At 41.4% G+C, this 19,797-nt stretch overlaps 1 protein-coding gene across 2 annotated transcripts in view; it reads left to right on the top strand.

Moving 5' to 3' along the window:
* MBOAT2 (membrane bound glycerophospholipid O-acyltransferase 2) overlaps positions 1-19,797 on the top strand; it is a 65,527-nt gene that overhangs the window by 19,730 nt on the left and 26,000 nt on the right. For both annotated transcript variants that reach the window (XM_081857177.1, XM_081857178.1), the window contains exons 2-3: positions 386-531; positions 1,157-1,234. In XM_081857177.1, coding sequence (XP_081713303.1) covers positions 386-531; positions 1,157-1,234 — 224 coding nt within the window. The remainder of the gene's footprint in view (positions 1-385; positions 532-1,156; positions 1,235-19,797) is intronic.

Here is a 19,797-nt window from a genome sequence, read left to right as displayed (position 1 = left end):
TTTCTGTTCCTACAGATATGTGGTTTTTCCTTACTAATCCTGCATATGGAGAAGGCAACTTTCTTATTGGAATGAATTGCATTAAAACAATCTTCCTGTGTTTCCGGCATATGATTTGGACCAATTGTTAGTGTCTTTGAAACTGATTTATTTTGACATGTTGGATCCACATCTGGTAACAGCTGTGGGAAATGTTTCTGGAGCATCAAAGGGTTTATGATAGACGTGATGTTTAGAGATTTGTACCAGCTTCACAAACGATTCATATGATTCTCAAGAAGATTGGCTTTTAAAATGCAAAAGACTTGGTCGCCTTATTTCTTTGCAACAGTGAGTATAAGCACTTAACCGCAAAAAAATGATGAGAGTTTTCTTTTCTCCGCAGGTCAACTTTGTAGTGTGCCAGCTCTTTGCTTTGCTTGCTGCTATCTGGTTTCGAACTTACCTTCATTCAAGCAAAACTAGTCCATTTATAAGGCATGTTGTTGCCACCCTTTTGGGCCTTTATCTTGCACTTTTTTGTTTTGGATGGTAAGTAACTTGATTTTTCTTTTTTGCTGTATCCAGGCTCTGGTTTCAGTCCAGGGTTTCCCAAATTTGGCTCTCCAGCTGTTTTTGGTCTACAGTTCCTATCATCCCTGACCACTGGTCCTGCCAGCTGTTGTATCAGTGCTGCTTGATTTCAAGGCTTGTCTGCTTTTCTGTTTGAAGTACTGCAAGCCTTACAAAACAAATATGACCATGGACCGCGTTGGGACATGCACAGTGAACATAGTTACTATGGGCAGTGATAGTTTCACAGCAATAATAATTTTATTATTTGTACCCTGCCCATCTGGCGGGGTTGCCCCAGCCATCCTGGGAAGCTTCCAACAAATATAAATAATCAAACATTAATATACAGAGCTGCCTTCAGATGTCTTCTTAAAAGTTGTATATTTATCTCCTTGACATCTGATGGGAGGGTGTTCTCATCTTTTAAAAGTTATTGCCTGTACACAGCCTTTGTCAAAATTAACGGGTAAATATAAACATTTTGGATGAGTTAATCTGGGCAAAACGTATTTTCTCTTCTGCTGCTGCTTAGAATTGAAATTGACAAAATACGCAAACTACTTCGGCTAACCATACTTTGTAACTGTTTCCCCATTCTTAGGTATGCCTTACATTTTGTTATACAAAGTGGAATTTCCTACTATATCATGATCATTATAGGAGTGGAAAATATGCACAAGTGAGTATTGACACACTTTTATGTTTTCAAAGTGAAAGAACATAATTTGCAGGTGGGTGGAGCTTTAAAGCAGCGATGGCTACCCCACCCTGCCTGAGCTCTGACATAGCCCTCCAAGCTGATTTTCCTGGGGCTCCATTCAGTACTACACTGAATTTTGCTGTCAAAGTGTAAGCTTTCTTAAAAAAAAAAAAAAGAAGAAGAAGAAGACACAGACCTGGGGGACCTGGCCCAATATGTTGATGGAAAATGCTGATTACTCCCTCTCCACTAATCAGATTGATGATTTATTGAGCAGAGAGGATGTCTGCGATAGCTCAGTTAGTAGAGCTTGAGACTGTTAATCAATGGGTTGGGGGTTTGAGGCCCACCTTTCGTAGCATGGTTTGCAAGTGCCCAGGGCTATGCAGAGTGGGTGGGTGAGTGTGCATTCAACTGCCTAAGGCAGTGGTGACCAAACTTGGCCCTCCAGCTGTTTTGGGACTACGACTCCCATCATCCCTAGCTAACAGTGGTCAGGGATGATGGGAACTGTAGTCCCAAAACAGCTGGAGGGCCAAGTTTGGCCACCACTGGCCTAAGGCATGCAAGTCACCCAGGAGATCACAGCCGCAGAGAAAGTTTGGCCACCACTGGCCTAAGGCATGCAAGTCACCCAGGAGATTACAGCCGCAGAGAAAGTTTGGCCACCACTGGCCTAAGGCATGCAAGTCACCCAGGAGATTACAGCCGCAGAGAAAGTTTGGCCACCACTGGCCTAAGGCATGCAAGTCACCCAGGAGATCACAGCCGCAGAGATCAGAAAAGAAGAGTCATTCAGTTGTCTGGAGAGGCCACTTCCTGGTTCACCTGGAGAAGCCTTTTTCAATGGAGCCTGGCGACGGGAGCATGCAGCCATATTGAGGCAGCAATGGGTGTTGAAATTTTGCGCTCCTATTTTGCGCATGAGGCAACTGTCGCTGTGCTGCTATACCACTGCTACTGCCACATTGGGCAAAAAGATGACCGTTGTGGTCCTTTCCAATTCTTTGATTCTGTGATAACCTCTCAGCTGGAGTTTTGTTTTGTTTTTGTGTGTACATACATGCCAAGAGTGTGGGGTGGCCACAAGCACTGCTGGCTCGAGGCCTTTGGTGAACATTAGAGTGGCCCTTCAGCCAACAAAGGTTAGCCACTCCTGCTTTAAAGGAACAAATTGTCTGTGATATCAGTGCAAGCACTCCTACCCTGAAACACTACCGTTTCCAATGTATATTTCCCTGAAGAGACCTTGTGTAGCAATGTGTTGCTCTTCTTGTTTGCTATTCAAAGTGCCAAAAGCTTTGTCATACCTATTGTTTACGGAATCAAGCCCAGGGGGGTGGGGTTGCTGTAATTTTAAGTACATAGCAGTTAACATGTTTCCATTGCTGCTTCATAAATTATCTGACTTGCAGACTTGTAATACATCTGACTGCTAACTCCCCTGCCAGGTGAACATGTAAAAAAAACCCCACTCAGTAGCATTCAATTTTCCCGCTTCGTTTCTGAGGAATAAAAAATACATGGCACAATTTTATCCTTGGGTAAGCATAGCTTGGTATTTTTCTATATATTTTTTTTATTGAGCTGGGTTCATTTTATTCAGTATCTTTGCTGTCCTCTAGGAAATGTATGCTGTGTGCTGGTTTCTCTCTTATTCTGTCATACTGTAATACGAATTGCCATAGACAGCAAATGCTTACGGGCCTGATGTGATAGAACTGTTTCATATGGAGGGTTGTGTTTACTCAGTGCAAGAGGATGCTCTTACTTATCTGTAGCAGTGTGGGTCCAAAGGCTCACTCCTGCTATGGCAAGGAATTTGGTACGGTTGCTTCATACTTTACATTTTTTAGGTATATACGATTTAACTGTGGCTGTGGAATTGTGGGCACAGATTTGCTTCTACCTGGTTTGGCATTAATGTGAATCTTGACAGCTTGTGTTAAAATGAGCCGAAGTATACTTTGCAAGCTCCCAAAGTGAGTTATATACTGAAATATATAGCCTATACTGAAATATCCTTGTTGTATATTATCATGCCCAAGAATCCACATTCGGAACAAATAAATGCCTTATTCATCCATTTCAGGAAGCAGAGTTACAACAGATAGATAAGATAGATAGATAGATAGATAGATAGATAGGTAGGTAGATACATGGAAAGCTATGGTATAGATAATACAATTTAAGTGCTTTGAACATTTAACTGGCTAATTACACTATGAGTTCAATAGTTCAAGTCATCAGTATGGCAAAGTGTAATTTGGATGGCTATGAAAGTCTACTTAAAAGTGTTAGTCCTTGAAATGATAGTATAGAACAGGGGATGCAAGCTGGTGTACATAGTAGCCTCCCAACATACTTATGTAAGAGTGCAAACAAAATTGAACCTGTTCCATTTTAATGCACCAAGAACTTTTAAAGCCGTTTTATAGCACAGGTGTAGGTAACTAGATTCGGACTGATGTTAATTCAGATGCAGCTAAAGCATTTAATATCATGTAAACTTGCTGAAAACCTGGTGGAGAAGATTTGCATAAACTGAGACTCCAGTAATGTTTTAATGGGATGCTGTGATTTTGAGTGATGCAGCAGTATGTTTGCCCAAGGGCTTAGCCCTTGACCTGCTGGCAGTTTTCCTGCTGACTCCCCTCCCCTCCCCTTCTTTTCTTTGTGGAGAACTTCAGAGAGGTGTTTACAAGCACTATCTCAAAATTGCAGCCTTCATAGGCTGCTTTTAACTTGGTTAAGAAAAACCAACCTGTTGGTTTCACTATACTGTACATTTGTGTTTAATTTGTTTACTCCTCCCATATTCTCGGGAATGGGCTGGAGAGGAATTGGACTCTGCATTGAATGAAGTACCATTCATTTGCTGATTACAGGAAGTCTAACAGGATGTTTATAGTAATTTATAGCAGCTGCCTGCATTTGCCATGCTTTCAGGCTTTTCATTTTCACTATAATCAATAGACACCTGCTCATTTTTTAAATTCCCCAAAAATTTAATTTAGAAGGTTTCGTGGTCCCTATCAGATTCAAGACCACTTTTCTAGATGTCTTCAAACAGTGTAGTGTCACTCTCTAGATAGTACTGGCTTTGACAATGACTATGCTTTGTTGCAGTTTTGTTTGCTGCACAGCAAAAAAACATGCAAAGTGTATATAGGCAGCAGGTGCACTTAAAGTAGCCACATACATATGCCGTGGACCTCAGAGTGTAAAATTGGCATATCCATGGCAAATCTGCTGGAGATTTTGAGGTGTGAAACTACCCTCCAGTATGTAAGTCCATTTGCATGGTTGTTGCTGATTTACTCGCAGAAAGAAATTTGCGTTGCATTTCAGGAGTAATGTGTGTGTTCCATGCTGAGCAGGATTTTTCCACCTTCCATCTTGGACCTGCTAGATGGTTTAGGATACGGGTAGTATTGCTAGAACTGCTAAGATAGACAAACAGCATATTCCTTTTTCAACAGAAACTTGTCTCATATAAGAAACCATTATGGAACTTGTGTAAGTGTAAGCCCCATTGATATTAACAGTGTTTTCTTCTGAATGGGCATGTCTGGGATTGTGCTGAATATCACTTGCATGAATGGAGAATATTTTTCATTGTATATCGGCTACTGAATGCAAAATGGTTGTGTCTTAGGTGGAAGTCTTCCATTCTGCAGACAACAGTATTTTAGATTTGATAATGATTACTTAGAAGCTGACATATAAGCCCCAGATTTGACACTTAGAACAGTGTATATTCTTCTTCTTCTTTTGTAAAGATACTTGCCTTTGTCTGTTTTCTGGCAATTTTACATATTTTGAGCACTCGAGGGAAAAATAGCATTTGGTTGCAAAAGTAAATATGTTGGGGTTGGATTAGGCATGGCCAAGCCTTCTGTAGCGCATATGCCAAGAGATGACCTTGAAGTAACAGCCCTTAAAAAGCTCATTATTGTATTGTTTCAAAAAGCTCAAAGCAGGATGTGAATTTTCTGTGCCTCCAAGCGAAGCTGACAGTACTTCGGGGCCCTCTCCCTGCAATATGTTTAGAAAACAAAAAACCCAGAACCAGTAATAACTGAAGAAACTAAAAAATAAGGTGGTTGGATTTCTTTACGCTTTCCGCAGCTAGCACCAGAAGTGCAACAATGCGTACACCTATCCATGAAGAGACAGTGTCACTGAAGGGGTTCATAGATGCTTGTGGTTGGCAGTGGGGTTCCTTTGGAATGGGAGATTTATGTTTCAGCACTGGAAAGGAGAAGTGCGTATCTTTGAAGAAACCTGACAAAAGGATGGGAGCATGTTGCTTGTGTCCACTTCTAAGAATCATAATTTAAGTTACAGACATTTCTACATGTAAGGTAAAGGTAAAGGGGCCCCTGACTGTTATGTCCAGTCGTGACCGACTCTGGGGTTGCGGCACTCATCTCGCTTTATTGGCCGAGGGAGCCGGTGTACAGCTTCCGGGTCATGTGGCCAGCACGACTAAGCCGCTTCTGGCGAACCAGAGCAGCGCATGGAAACGCCATTTACCTTCCCGCTGGAGCAGTACCTATTTATCTACTTGCACTTTGACGTGCTTTCGAACTGCTAGGTTGGCAGGAGCAGGGAACGAGGAACGAGAGCTCACCCCGTTGCGGGGATCCGAACCGCCGACCTTCTGATTGACAAGCCCTAGGCTCTGTTGGTTTAACCCACAGCACCACCTGCGTCCCTTTTCTACATGTAGTTCACAAATATTTCTTAGAATAAGTGCATTTGGTAATAAAAAACAAAAACCTTAATATGCAGGAGATTAATTTTATATAAACAATTAGTAAGAACATGCATTCTCACCTAATTTATCATTCCTAAAGTTTGTAAAATAGCATCTGGAAGTTTGTGTCGCATTGCTAATAATCTCACAAGCAATATCTAATAAATGCCCAGGACACATTTCTGCAGCCATGTTTTACGTAACACTTGTATCACAATTGATTGCACTGGATTAGGTGAGAAATGATTACAGGGCATAATTCTATGCAACAAAAGCAATGTTTTGCCGGTAAAATGTTTGAATTCCCAGTAATAAATGAGTGAGAATTGTGTATTTATTGTGCCATAAACAAGTGTAATGGCTTTTATTTACATTCAGTTAATTAACAAGTATTACCTGGCTCAGCAAGATCTCAGTTGGGAAAAATGAACAGATTCAACTGTGACGGATCTTATTTCCTCCTGGGAAGACAAATAAACAATAACAAGGAATTGTTTCTGAGAGGGAAGGCTTGAACTAATGGGTAATTACTGTGGCTTTCTCAAAAGAGCATTGAGGAGGAATGCCTTCTATTACATGAGACCAAGACAGGTTCTGTTTTGTACAGAGTTTTGCTAAAGACTTGTCTTAAAAACATAGGCGATCTGTTTAAGAACTAATTATAAATATACGTTGCTGCTTTATCTGTTAATATCTTTTGTGTGTCACTTTTCTATTTTTTTAATGCTTGTTTGTTATGCAGAAGATATGAACTATGTGGAAAATGTGACGTTGAGCCTAGAAATACAAAATTCATATTTATGACATACACAATTTGCTAGATCAGACTGTTTAAAATGTCTGGTTTGCAAGATTTTTGTTTCTATTCCTTTGTTAAGCATCCTTGACATGGTAATTTATAACCTACCCTCTCACATTCTTTTCCTGTAGTTGCCTTCTCTTCAGCTGTCTTGTCAATCTGGCTGCAGATTTAAAAAAATATTTGACGAGGCTGAGCAGGTTCTCAATCTCTATATTAAACTATTGTTCTTGCTGACCTTCACTCAGCAGCAGTCTAATTTAAGGATAAACATCAATCTAAGACAGAAGTTACTTCTTTTTTTAAGTAATAATGACATTTGCAAGAATGACATGACAGCTTCACTTTCTGTGCGTGTGTTTTTTTCTGTCTTTTTCTTTCTTTCTTTTAAAAAAGAGCTGTTACCTGTTGAGTGACACAACGGTCCTTAGACGGCAAATAGAGTTTCTGGTGGCAATAAACGAATGCAAAAATGCTGTATGGGCAGGGAGAGTCAGGTGGTATCAGAACCAGAAATACAGCTAACGAAGGAATACAAATGAATGCTAAGAGGGAAATGTAGGAGTGTCCAAACCTGGATTTCTCTCAACATTAATTTGGAGGCTGAAGGGTATACACTGGGAAGAAACTGAACGGACAGAAGTGTGTAATCTTTCCCAGCCCACTTATTACTATTTTTCCTGCAAATGTCCTATATTGTTACTAAATTAGACAAAATTAGATTCTGGAACTAGAAGTGATGCTCCATTAGAGTGCAGGTTGCCTTTTAAGGACTGGCAGCAGCTTAAAAAAAAACCCCACTTATGCGCCAGTCCTCCCCAGTGTTGGTCCCTGCACTCTCTGTTACCTCTGGAAAGGTAGGCTAGTCCTAGGGGTTTGCTGAGAGCATCTAGATCAGCCTTTCTCAACCTGTGGGTCCCCATATGTTGTTGATCTACAACTCCCATCACCCCTGGCTAGCAAGGCCAGAGCTCAGGGATGATGGGAGTTGTAGTCCAACAACACCTGGGGACCCACAGGTTGAGAACCGCTGATCTAGATAGACCAAAGGGAACTATGGGTGAGTTGCTTGTGAAGTTGGGAGCAATAATGGTGGCACTTCAACCGATGACATAGACAGTCGAGTCCCAGAGTTAGCATCCATCTGTTTTGGGAGACAATGGAGGAGTGCGCCTTTGGGGGTGAGGTCAAGCTGTTGGAAGGTTGCAGCACCAGCTGTGGCTGTAGAGACTGATGCCGGAGAGACAAGGTTTGTTACAACTGGGGCAGATGAAGGCGTCCTTCTGGTTGTGCTGCTGCAGATGTGCTTTCCTCCTCCTGCCACTGCTAGGGATGCATGACTTGATTGCCTGTCTCCACGCACTGTGGTGAAACTAATCCATATATGGAATAGCAAAATTTATGATACAAATGCATAATTACATGCAACACAGTAGAGGTGCAAGAGCTGTGGTATGCACAGGAGATCTCAGAGTGAAGATTAGTCTTGATCACTCCTTAAGTGGGGGGCAGCTCATGGATGGTTTTGTGTGGGGAACCCCTTTCTCATGTGGGAGCTTTGTGTGCACATCTGAGCTTCTGCCTTGTGCAAGAATCTGCCAACCAGACGAACCTATCTGGGCTTTAACTCTGAAACCTGCTTAGTTTAGGTGTGTTCTTGTTAACAGTTCCTTCTGTGTGTGGGGGGGGGGGGGAACCATGTGATGCTATTGCATATTTGAAGAGGAGAGACGCATTCCCTTAAAAACATGTAGCTCTGTATAAAAGCATCAGAGTAAAACCTCCAGGTTTTGTAGTTGTGAAAGGGCAGAAATGATGATGATACAGTCCAGTATGCTAAGGATGAACTGTACTTCCTAGCAAAGATTTTAATTTGGGTTGCTGCTTAGGTGCACACGGTTGACTGCATTTCATGGCATCTGTGCCATATGGCTAACTGCTTTTGAAATGTCCCCACTCCCTCTGTTTCATGAACAGTTTGAGGAGATGCATTAGGTGTTGGTTTTATTTTCTGAGGAAAGAAAGTTTAGAGCCCTTATGGGGTTCCATTGCTCTTTCAAAAAGAAAAGAAAGCTTGATGAGGATCAAATTACCACCCAGTCAGGTTTTTGTAGAAGTTTTATCTTCTAAGCACAGTTGTATCTGCTGGTGAACGTGGACAGGTTAAGCCGGCTATTCCAAAAAGGCACCACAGATTATTATTTTGTGTGTGTATTACAATCCTGTCATACAGTGCTTTGTTTTCAATCCATCAAACGAGAACTTCAAAGGGTGAAGGCATTTCTTTCTCACTGTCTATTCAGTTTTCATTGAAAGCAGCAACTGTATCCCTTTCCTGATGCTTCTGTAAGGCTGGTTACTCCACCTGTCAGGCTGCCAAGTGATTTGACTGGGAGCAAATGAGCTCTGAGTCATACTTGTACTGCTTGCGTGCTTTTATTACAGCAACAAACTATTCCTGTCAAATAAATCGGACTCCACTACAAAATCAGATGCATTTAGGGAGGGGGGAAAAAGTCAGTGAAACGTATGTTCCTTTTCACCATCTTCACAGCATACAAGGTTGCTTGTAAAATGAGATTAGAAGTCATTGGCGGGAAGGCAAACATTGAAGGAACGGATGAGGTTGTTCTTTGGAATGTTGGTGTGTTAGCTTGGAAAAATCTTTCGATTACAAGACTTGGCTTTTTGTGTTTACTGCAAGTGTGTCGCTGAAGTTCAGTGGCTGCGCTGTGAATCTCCAGGGATTGTATAGCAGAGAAGAAAGGGACAAAAGAACTGGTATACATAATATAACATAAGATTACATTCAGTAAACTTCTCTTTCTAAAAAGGTTTAGACCGAAAAAAATACTGCACTCTTCAACGTGAGTCATGTTATTAGGAGTGGTTTATGCTTTGAAGCAAACGTCTTACACTATTAATTGGTTACGTGCAAGATTGTTAATTGACTTGCCATTTAATAATCTGGCAGCCTGAGACTGTTTTATCACTACAGAGTGCTGAGATGAGCTGTTATTTTTGGATTAGGCTGGGGGAACTTCAGAATAGCAAGAGTCAGACCTGCTTGTTACCATTGATGCATCGGTGTTTGGGCTGTTCCCCCCCTCTTGCGTCATATGCAACAGAGTACTGTGTTTCAAGGGCATTGGAGCATTTTAGTGAAGCCAACGGAACAGCCACGTTTTTGTGCTAGACTATGCAGATGATTCTTAGCAACGTTTTAAAAATAGGCCTCTTTTCAACAACACTGTAAGCCAAAGTATGGCATAACAAGAATACTCACTGTTTGTGTAATCTTGCTAAGCCATAGTTTAACTTACTATATTTCAGGTGAACCAGTTTAGGCAACGTCACTTTCTAGATTCATTTTGTTTTCTAGTTGAAATGATGATGATGATGATGATGTATTAGTAAGTGTGCATAGCTTTTTATGATATATTTGAAAGCTGTTTCCAATATCAGATACAAATATGTTCAGTCAGTACACAGGTTCTTCAGGTCATGACTTCTGATAAACTATGACTTGATTTACAGTATATATGAATATCATGTCAGTTATGGAGGGCTATACATTGTTTAATTTATTGCTTATCTTCTTTAACACTTCCAAAGGGGGACTGGAAGAGGTGTTTGTTTGTTTTTAGTTTTCCCACTTGATTATTACTTGATTATTTTGAAGAAAAATTGGTAAATTACAGGCAGTGTTCAAAATTAGCCAGGCGCTGGGCGCATTTTGCACCTGGCTATTGGCTCTGTGGGTTAAACCACAGAGCCTAGGACTTGCCGATCAGAAGGTCGGTGGTTCGAATCCCCACAACGGGGTGAGCTCCCGTTGTTTGGTCCCTGCTCCTGCCCACCTAGCAGTTCGAAAGCATGTCAAAGTGCAAGTAGATAAATAGGTACCGCTCCGGTGGGAAGGTAAACGGCGTTTCCGTGCGCTGCTCTGGTTCACCAGAAGCGGCCTAGTCATGCTGGCCACATGACCCGGAAGCTGTACGCCGGCTCCCTCAGCCAATAAAGCGAGATGAGCGCCACAACCCCAGAGTCGGTCACGACTGGACCAAATGGTCAGGGGTCCCTTTACCCTTATTGGCCACTTGAGACCAAGTGAAGATACCTGGGTGCCAGGATCCCCCTGTGCTATTGGGCGAGTCAAATTTTAGCTGGCACTAACAATATGCACACTTCATTTTCAGCTTTGTAATCTTGCGCAAAAAGGGTTCCCAAACATTCCTTTAGTGCACCCGTAACCCAGGTTTAAGCGAATAGCTTTTATATCTCAGTTTCTAACACTGGTTGCTGCATCCATTAGGCCCTACTGCATCATGGTGTCTATGCTTTTGTCTGTATGCATTGTGCTAGTAGACAGTAAAATGCTAGGAAAAGCATAGATGTAAAATATGTGCTCAACAGCGTTGTCTTACCTTACTTGATGTTGGTTTTTCATGTCTAACTGCAATTGCTGTCTATATCAAAGCCCTTTTTAACTTCAAAGGGCTGGTTTAACCTTGCAGCCCATTTTGATAGGTAGGTACGGCATACTTTTAGATGTGATCAAATGGTCTGAATCAAAACAAAAACTAATTGCTCCTTGACAGTTCCCTACAGTTCTTGTTTTAGTAGGAATTTGGGTGTTTTGAGCTGCTCTTTACTAAGGTATTTCTTTAATCCACACTGTTAAGATCATTGAGAGGCAAGTAGTAGCATGCCCATTTTGACTTTGTATGTAGGAACTTTGTTTTACTTTCCTCCTCTTTTTATTTCTTTTAACAGAGACGTTCTTTCAGGTTAGGTTAGTTTTTTTAGGTTAGTCTTTTTCTCTGTGTGGCTTCTAGTTCACTGTCTGTGACCGGTGAATGAAAGGTATGATAGTTAGTTCATGGCCCTAATTAAGACCTCATTCTGTCAAGTGTCCAGTTGGCTTCTTTTCTAAAAGCTTGTGTTTCTGGAAAGGCAAGAATAGAACTTTGGAAAGGCATTCTAGGTGACTTTTGCCTGCACATAGGAATGCTTTGAAAGCTGCCATAAACTTGAGCTCCAATATTTGGCTTCACTACAAGTGACTATGTGGCTTGGGGGGCAACTCAGTTAATGACTTTGACAGCTCTCTTTTGCCTGAAACAAGTGTCAGCATTAATTGCTGTATATTAGTGTAACACCTCAAAAATGTAACGCTTAATAAAAGTTGTAGTGAAGCTAATATTAAGAAGGTCTGCTCAGTCTGTGAGCAGAAACCAACTTGCTCATTGAGACCCTTATCTGATACAACATTTAATCTAAGGTTTTGCAGTGAGCAGCAGGCCTGTGCATTTCCATCCCTTATCCTCCTCTGACATGACCACAGTTTTGTGATTTAGAAGTTTTCACTTTCCATTTTTAAGCTAAGTAATGTTCCTTGTGGTGACTGGACTTGGGGAAACAAAGCAGGCTCATAAATTACAGATTGAAACTGGATTTTTAACAAGACTAATCACAGTTCTCCGAGTTGGGAAATAACAAAGATCTCTTGTTTGGAAGCATCCACTTGTGCTTTTACTCTCCTTTTCATGACTGCATTGAACAAGTGGGATGCAGAGTGTGTGGTGCCACATGTGCACAACATGTTGAAGGTATGTTTCAGGTCTGTTTTAATATATGGTGATATTTCATAGGCTGCACATTTTAAGAAATGCCCCAACACACATGCAAAAATGTGACTGGTATTTTGGAGGAGCTTTTCAGATAGCTCTGTTGTTGGCTTCAAAACAGGTAGTATCTCACAGACTCAAGCCATTAAAAAAAGAAAATAAAATTGCACACATTTGCACCAATGCATGATGAAAGCAAAAATAAAAGGTGCTGCACCAGATTGGTTTTATTCCTAGAAATGATCCAATGAGCGTTGAGTTTTTCAGCTATTCAAAATTACATTTTCCAACATTTGCAACTTTCCCCCAGAAAGAAGAATTGCTTTCTTTCTTTCCTCCAGCAAAGAGTCTTTTGCTGTTAGATTTCTGTGTCTGTGGAGAAACGAGAATCTGCATGCTTTGCAGAAAAGAAAATGCCTGTTGAGAAAAAGCTGTAAAGGTCAAAACGAGTCTTTTACTGCATGTTTGAGGGGTTTTGCTCTTTGTATTCTTTTTCTTTTGGGAGGAGGCAGGGGAAGCCATATGATGTAAGAATATTGTAGTGTAGAATTGGTATTCTACTCACCTAAAAGTTCCCAATTTTATCAATAGGTGTACAGATAATTTCGAAGTGGTCTTTAAAAGCCATGCCTTGCTTGGAAAAAAAAAAAGCACATCTAGCATATGAGGTCAATGAGGATAAAGCAGTGTCAAGAGCCTATACCAGGGGTCAGCAAACTTTTTCAGAAGGGGGCCGGTCCACTGTCCCTCAGACCTTGTGGTGGGCCAGACCCACCCTCTCCCAAAAGCACCCCCTCTCCTGAAAGGACCCCCCCCCCCGCCGATGCCAGTTATGCCGCCGCCTTGTCTTTGGCCGTGTTGGCGGCGGCCTCTGTCTCAGCAGAGAGGAAGTGATCAAGCAGGAAGAGCTGAGTGGGAGGAAGTGCCAGTGGTGCAGAGGCGTCCGTGGCTTCTGACTGGCTGCAGGAGCTTCCAGCAGCCAATCAGAAGCCGTGTCGCGTCATGGAAGTCATTCACCGTGTGGTGAGGCCTCCGCGCCGGTTTAGCACGGGGACTGACCGAGTGGGCAGCAGGGTCCGCAAGGTTTGTGGGCTGGATTAACGAGCCCGGTGGGCTGCATCTGGCCCACGGGCCTTAGTTTGCTGACCCCTGGTCTATACTTAGTTTTTGCTTTCTCCTTTGAGATTAGGAACAACGACCACTTAAGTATCAGTGCCTCCAGGCTACTTCACTTTTCTTACAGAAATATTAATTCCATCAAAGGAACAGTCTGCATACCTCATATATGCATGTTTCCACTCCCTGCTGTAAGTGTAATGCAAAGTATTCTGCTAATGTTGCGAAGTATAAGCTTGCTGGAAATACCCAGGTATTTACAGAATTACAGAAAATGGTTTCAATTTATTATATTAGCAACAGCTGAATTTGGAGATGGTATTTTGAGCAGCTGGGCATTTCCTTTTCTGCTGCAGAGCTGGTGATCCAATCAGTTGCTTTCTTGAATGATATGGAAGCTTGAAAAATATGAACCAGCTGTTTTTGGTGGCTGTCAAAACTGGGAACATTTGAAGCAAAAGGATATGGAAAGTTGGAAGCAGATTGGGATGAAGTGAAATATTCTGTTGTAGACATAAGCATAGAACCAAGGTCCATGGCGGTTCCTTCCTTCTCATGCATGTAGTGCCAAACCATGGTTTTGTTTGATGTGCAGAGACAGACAGTATGTTGCTTAGAATGATATTTGTGTAATAGACCTGCTCTGTGTGCTAAAATAACTTGGAGAAGAAGAGAACTAAAACTCTATTTGGGTCTATACCACCTTGGATGCTTTCTCACTAGGTTTGAACCAAGTTATCTAGGGTTAGGATTTTTGGCAATGAAAAGGGACATTTAGAGGGCATGCAAGCTTACATGCATTTCCCCCCTTCCACCTGTTATGTTACCTGTCTCTCAGGAGCTGCTTTGGTGCCATTTCCTAAACAAAGTGTCTCCCCCCCCCCTTCCTTTTAATGTGCTCTCAGCCAATCAAGGAGCACATAGCCAGCACAATGATCTCATCAAGGGCAAATGAGGCCTTCGCATTGTTTCGCTTTGAATGGAGGGGATGGGGTAAGTGAAAGTGTTGGCCTGTTGCAAAGGCAACCATGCTGTTGCTCCCTGTTCCACTACACAGTGCTGGCAGGCGATGAATCTCTCTGGGGAGTTTGGCATGCAGAGAAGGCTTCCGTGCAACTGTCACTTACTCCGTGAAGAACTGCATCTTAAGCGCGATGCATTTTTGAATGCAAATGTCTCCGTACTGCATTGCCTTCTGTGGGATCCAGACACAATATGAGTATACTTATGCACATCCCATTGAAAGCAATGTAGCGCAGCATCTATACTGGGACGAGGATTCCTATATGTTTTTATCTGTAAGCAGCAACTTTGATCCAGTAAATGGAAGGCACACACAAGCCTGGTTCTGCACACTACACTCTGTAATTGGATCAGGTCGTCTGTCTCATCCCGGCCATGCTGTATTTGATTTTCTGCCACTGCAGCAAGATGGGGAAGTGTTAGTGTAGTTGTTCTGGCGCATGCTTGTGCATTCCCTTCTTCCTCTCTCCAAACAACTTCCTGTCTGTCCTCCCTGCAAAATCACTGGGAAAAGTAAAGGTTGTTTTCAAGAACGTGAATGTCCGTAGCTTTCCTCTCCCTGTTTGGTTCAACTTTAATTGTGACATCAGAGGAGCTAAGTCAGTGGAAGCTACACAGGTCACGATGCTTTTGCCTGAAAAGCCCTAGTACGAAAGCAGAGAATATCAGCTGCTGCCGTAGATATAGTGTCATCAGTTTCTGGAGCAAACAGACAAGAGAAGTTGAAGCATGCTGCAAGTTTTTAATGAGAAAACAAAAATACAGGCTGTTACATTGATGAATTCTTCAGTAAATACATAGAAATGACAATTGAACCCCCACCATAATTAGATTTGTGGTGTACTGTATATGTTGCAGAATAAAGACAAATTGAGAGGAGGAGGATGGAAAGAAAATTCTGCATAAATCACTTTTGTTTCTGTCTCGGAGACATATGAAAGAGACAAGATGATGTAAAAATAAAATAAAATTCAAACCTGAGTGGTTGAAAGGACAATCTGAGGGCTGATTCTAATTTCCCTACAGTTTTCATTATTGAGAACCAGGGAGAAAATGTGTGCCATATTTTCAGCTTGTCTTTTCACAAAGTGTTGACAGGCACAAATAGTAAAGACGCTTGTTTTTCCTTGGTGCGTAGCAGTAATAACAATGTGACTGTCTCCTAGATCCCTCATTGTTAATGCTTTGATTTACTGGAATGCACAGGGACCATTATGGTTCTAAAGGAAATAATTCATTGAAAAATCTACAGTACAATGCAAGCGAAATCCATGAGAGATTACAGCCCCATTTGAAGAGCTGATGTGGTTCAGTAACTGGAGAGATGGGGAGAAAATTTCATTTGTCATGGACTTGTTTTTGGCAGGTCATGGTCTGTCACCCTTGGTTCCCTTTCTTAAAATGGGGATAATAGTCATCACAAAGCTGTTGTGAGAGCACAATAAAGCTTGTAAAGCACTTTGCAATTGCCAGCCCTTTATAAATAACAAGCAGCAACAATACTTAGCATTTAATCAATTGATGCAGTCTCTCTGCCTAGAAGAAAACTGGCAGCCAGCAACTTTGCTGTTCGAAAGCCTTGTCTGATTGCCAGTGGTGTGCCTTTTTGTGTTCATAGTACATTTAATATGTTACCACTTCAAACTTTGCCTATCCAAACAAGGAAAAGTAAACTTTAGAAACTGCTCAAATTTAATTTTTAAAAATATTTTAATTGTGTAGCTTTTTTTTAGTAGGGCTGTTATGCTGGCCACTGAGGTCAGGAAACTGGTAGAACAGTCCTCTGTTAAAGTTAAGCCACTAAGAGTTTTGCTTTACAATGTCTGTATCTTTTCATTATGCCTTTATTTATGGCAGTTCTAAACAGCTTTCATATTAAAAAAAAAAAAATACTCAGTTTGTGCCACAAAACATATTTTGAACAAGAAGACGGCTAAAGACTCAGCAATAAAAGGAATAAATAATAAAAGGTATAGTGGAAAACCAGAGCTGTTTTATAGAAAATAGCAAATTAGTCTTTTGTAATGGTGAGCAACCTGCAATACCAGTTGAAGCCAGCCATTTGAGGCTACAATTCTGTACAAACTTGCTTACGAGTAGACAGTCATAGGCCTGCATTGTTGGTGACCCTTGGAAGAGTTTTGGTGCACCCTGACATGTGCACAGGCATTTTTTGTTGCTGTAACGCCCTTTCACAGATTTTCCAAGCATGCCGCATAAAATGGGTGGCAGAATGATAGTGGACATGCCTGTTAACATGGACACCAGGAAAATAATTTTGAAAGGGACTGGCTGCCTAAAGAGTTTGTCCCCCACTGATGTAGTGAAATGCTGTTTCATGCTTATCCGTTGGATGAGGACGATTACAGGAAGGATAACAAACCTGCGACTTTCATGAAGATGCCTTCTCGCTGCAGGCTTTTCTTCTGATGAAAGGATTAATGTGAAACTAATTGAAGGCCAGAAAGGTCTCTGTGGTTGGTTGAGTGTGCTGATCTAATCTTTCAAAGATGAGGTGAATAACGTAATTTTGGATTTCCAGTGGCATTTCTCTGAGTCTTGCTTTTGAATAGTATTTTTTCATACTCATCTATAGAAAGAAGGCCAATAAGTCCAAACATCATGAATGCTGCTCCTAAATACTTGAATAGCCACCTTCAGTTTTGCAGAAGTAATACCTCTGATGACTGTTCTGTAGTATGGAAAATGTTTTAGTATCTGAATCAGCCCCCGAATTCCCCACTTGTTAGTTTGAAAACACTCATGAGGGTTATAGATGGGAGGAACTACTCTGTGAATTTCTTAAAAGCTGTTAACACCTGTTGTATAACTTTAGTTTTAGTTACGAAACTTTAGATTTAGCTCCATTTTGCAGTTAAAGACAAACCTACCTAATTTGCACACTGGAAAACAGTAATTGAATCATATCCTTCCTGGTAAGGAGCAGAACTGTCCAAGAAGTTTAGATTGCACAACTTCCAATGGCTTGTGACAAATTCTAATTTTGGAAGTTAATTGCTGGTTGTGTTGCTGGGGGTGGTGAGGGAAGGGAGGAATCTGGTACATCAGTATGTGTGCAATTAGAGCATAGGACATTAAGGCTGCAATCCTGTACCCACTTAACCTGTGAGCAAGTCTAATTGAAATCATTGCAATCTTTGAGTAGGCATGCATAGGATGGAATCCAGGACTTGCTTAGAGGAACAGGTGTTAAGGGCTCCTGTGCATGTTGTATAAGAATATTTATAAAGGCACAACTCTGGCAACAGATAAACCTTATTTTATTTTCTTCTTGTTGCTTCTATTTAACTACCAAATATGATTCTGAGCTTCATGGGAGTATCTAGAATTTGTGGCTGCTTAAGAACAGCTATGCACATTTGTTTTATGGCTGAAATCATTTAGTATAAACAAGAATTTTAATTAATGCAGCTTATTAATAACTGTTATAAGCAAGCAGATGCTCAGTGCTGCTATCATTGGCTTTTTACATAAAATGTGCACTTCCATATTCATTGCTACAGATTCTATCGTGGTAAGGGAATATTAATGACTGTAAAGTTTGTGTGTCAAATTATTGTATGTACTATTGTGTTCGAATTCATTTTCTGTAGTGCTCATTATTTATAATGCCATCTGTCTTACCATAAATGGCATTTATCAGAACGCCTCTTTCTGTAATACTTAATGAAATAATCTGGTGTTGGAGTGGGCACTGTGTAATAGGAATTTAAGTTACAGATTTTCCAGCTATCAAACACTGTTTTACCTCCACCGCCCCCCGCCAAATTTCATCTACAACTATGAATATTAGATTTTGTTTTTTATCAGATAAGTTGGAAAACGAGTGCCTGCACTCAAAATCGAAACTACTTTTTTATATGAAATAATTCATAACCTTAATAACTAATGGCTGCTTTGAACGCTTGAATTTTCTGGTCGAAAATGGTCATGGAAATGCTAATCGTTCTGACCAAAGACATGACCATTTTCGACCAGAAAATTCAAGCGTTCAAAATGGAAGACAGGGGCTGGCCTTCAGTTTCCTACTCTAAACCTTCCCAGTTCTCATAGCAGCTACTCCAAGTTGCAATTTCAAGTTTATGTAGTAAAATACAACCCAGGTGTTCCATGGAACAAACCTGTGGATCAATGAGAGACTAGGGTGGCAGACATTTTGAGGTAGTTGTGAGTCGCATGGTGTTGAATAAAACTTGCACCACGCTTCGATGGGCATAGGTTTCCTCAGCAGAAAATTATAAGCTGTCAGCCAGTGACACACTGGAGCTGGACAGGTCCCCTGCTGGACAACCATCATAGTGAGAAGTCTCTAAGTGGAGAACAAACAATAAAGGTACATACAATCCGTACCCTGCGGGTTCAGCAAAAAGAGTGGGGAAGCAATTCTGTTTGACCAAGCCACCTCAGTTGACTGTGGCATACAACTCCCAGGCAAAGCAAATCCGCTGGATGCAAAGCTGGGGTCGCTAAGGCTTTTCATGTAAACCACACAACGGCCCAACAAAATTATGGGGGTGAGGTGTTCACCACTGATGAACCCACTGGTGGTTCTGGCAGGCATCATTAGCGGAGCAGGTGAAGTAAATGCTGAGGTAAAATATCACCCCCAAAATGGCTGTCCTGCTTCTAGAGGTTCTGGACAGGCTGCACCATCTCTTGAGTGTTGAAGGAAGAGAACGCTCCAAGCACAAGGAACCGACTTCTCAGAACTGCTCCCCATTCCCTTCCCTAAAAATAAGACTGTGGGGATAAGTTTTTGAGTGACAAATCTCTCTCTCTCTCTTGATGGAGTTACAAGTTTGGTGGATCAGGGCATGCTTTTTGACAAAGTCTCCCATGATATTCTTACAGAGAAGCTGGTAAAAAGTGGACTGAGTGAGGTGGATTTGTTGTTGGTTGACTGACCGAACCCAAAGAGTGCTCACTAATGGTTCTTTGTCATCATGGAAAAAAAGTGACAAGTGGGGTATGCCACATGGTAGATACCAAGACAGTGTTGGAATCTTTCAGGGCGAAGGCATAGTTCCAGGGTTTATACTTTTTGGTATGTGGTCCTTTGATGCTGCTGTGTTATTACTTAGAATGTAGAAAGGAGAGATTCCTGTGAGCGAGGAAAAGCCTTTCAATACCAGTCCTTGTGAAGGAAGTATTGTTGTTCAAGATGGCTGTAGAACCCATGGTATAGTTTTAC

This window comes from Podarcis erhardii, assembly GCF_964252035.2.
Source record: "Podarcis erhardii genome assembly, chromosome: 3".
Lineage (NCBI taxonomy): Eukaryota > Metazoa > Chordata > Lepidosauria > Squamata > Lacertidae > Podarcis > Podarcis erhardii.
The sequence above is the reverse complement of the archived record's forward strand: the minus strand, read 5'-3'. Positions and strand labels throughout refer to the sequence as shown.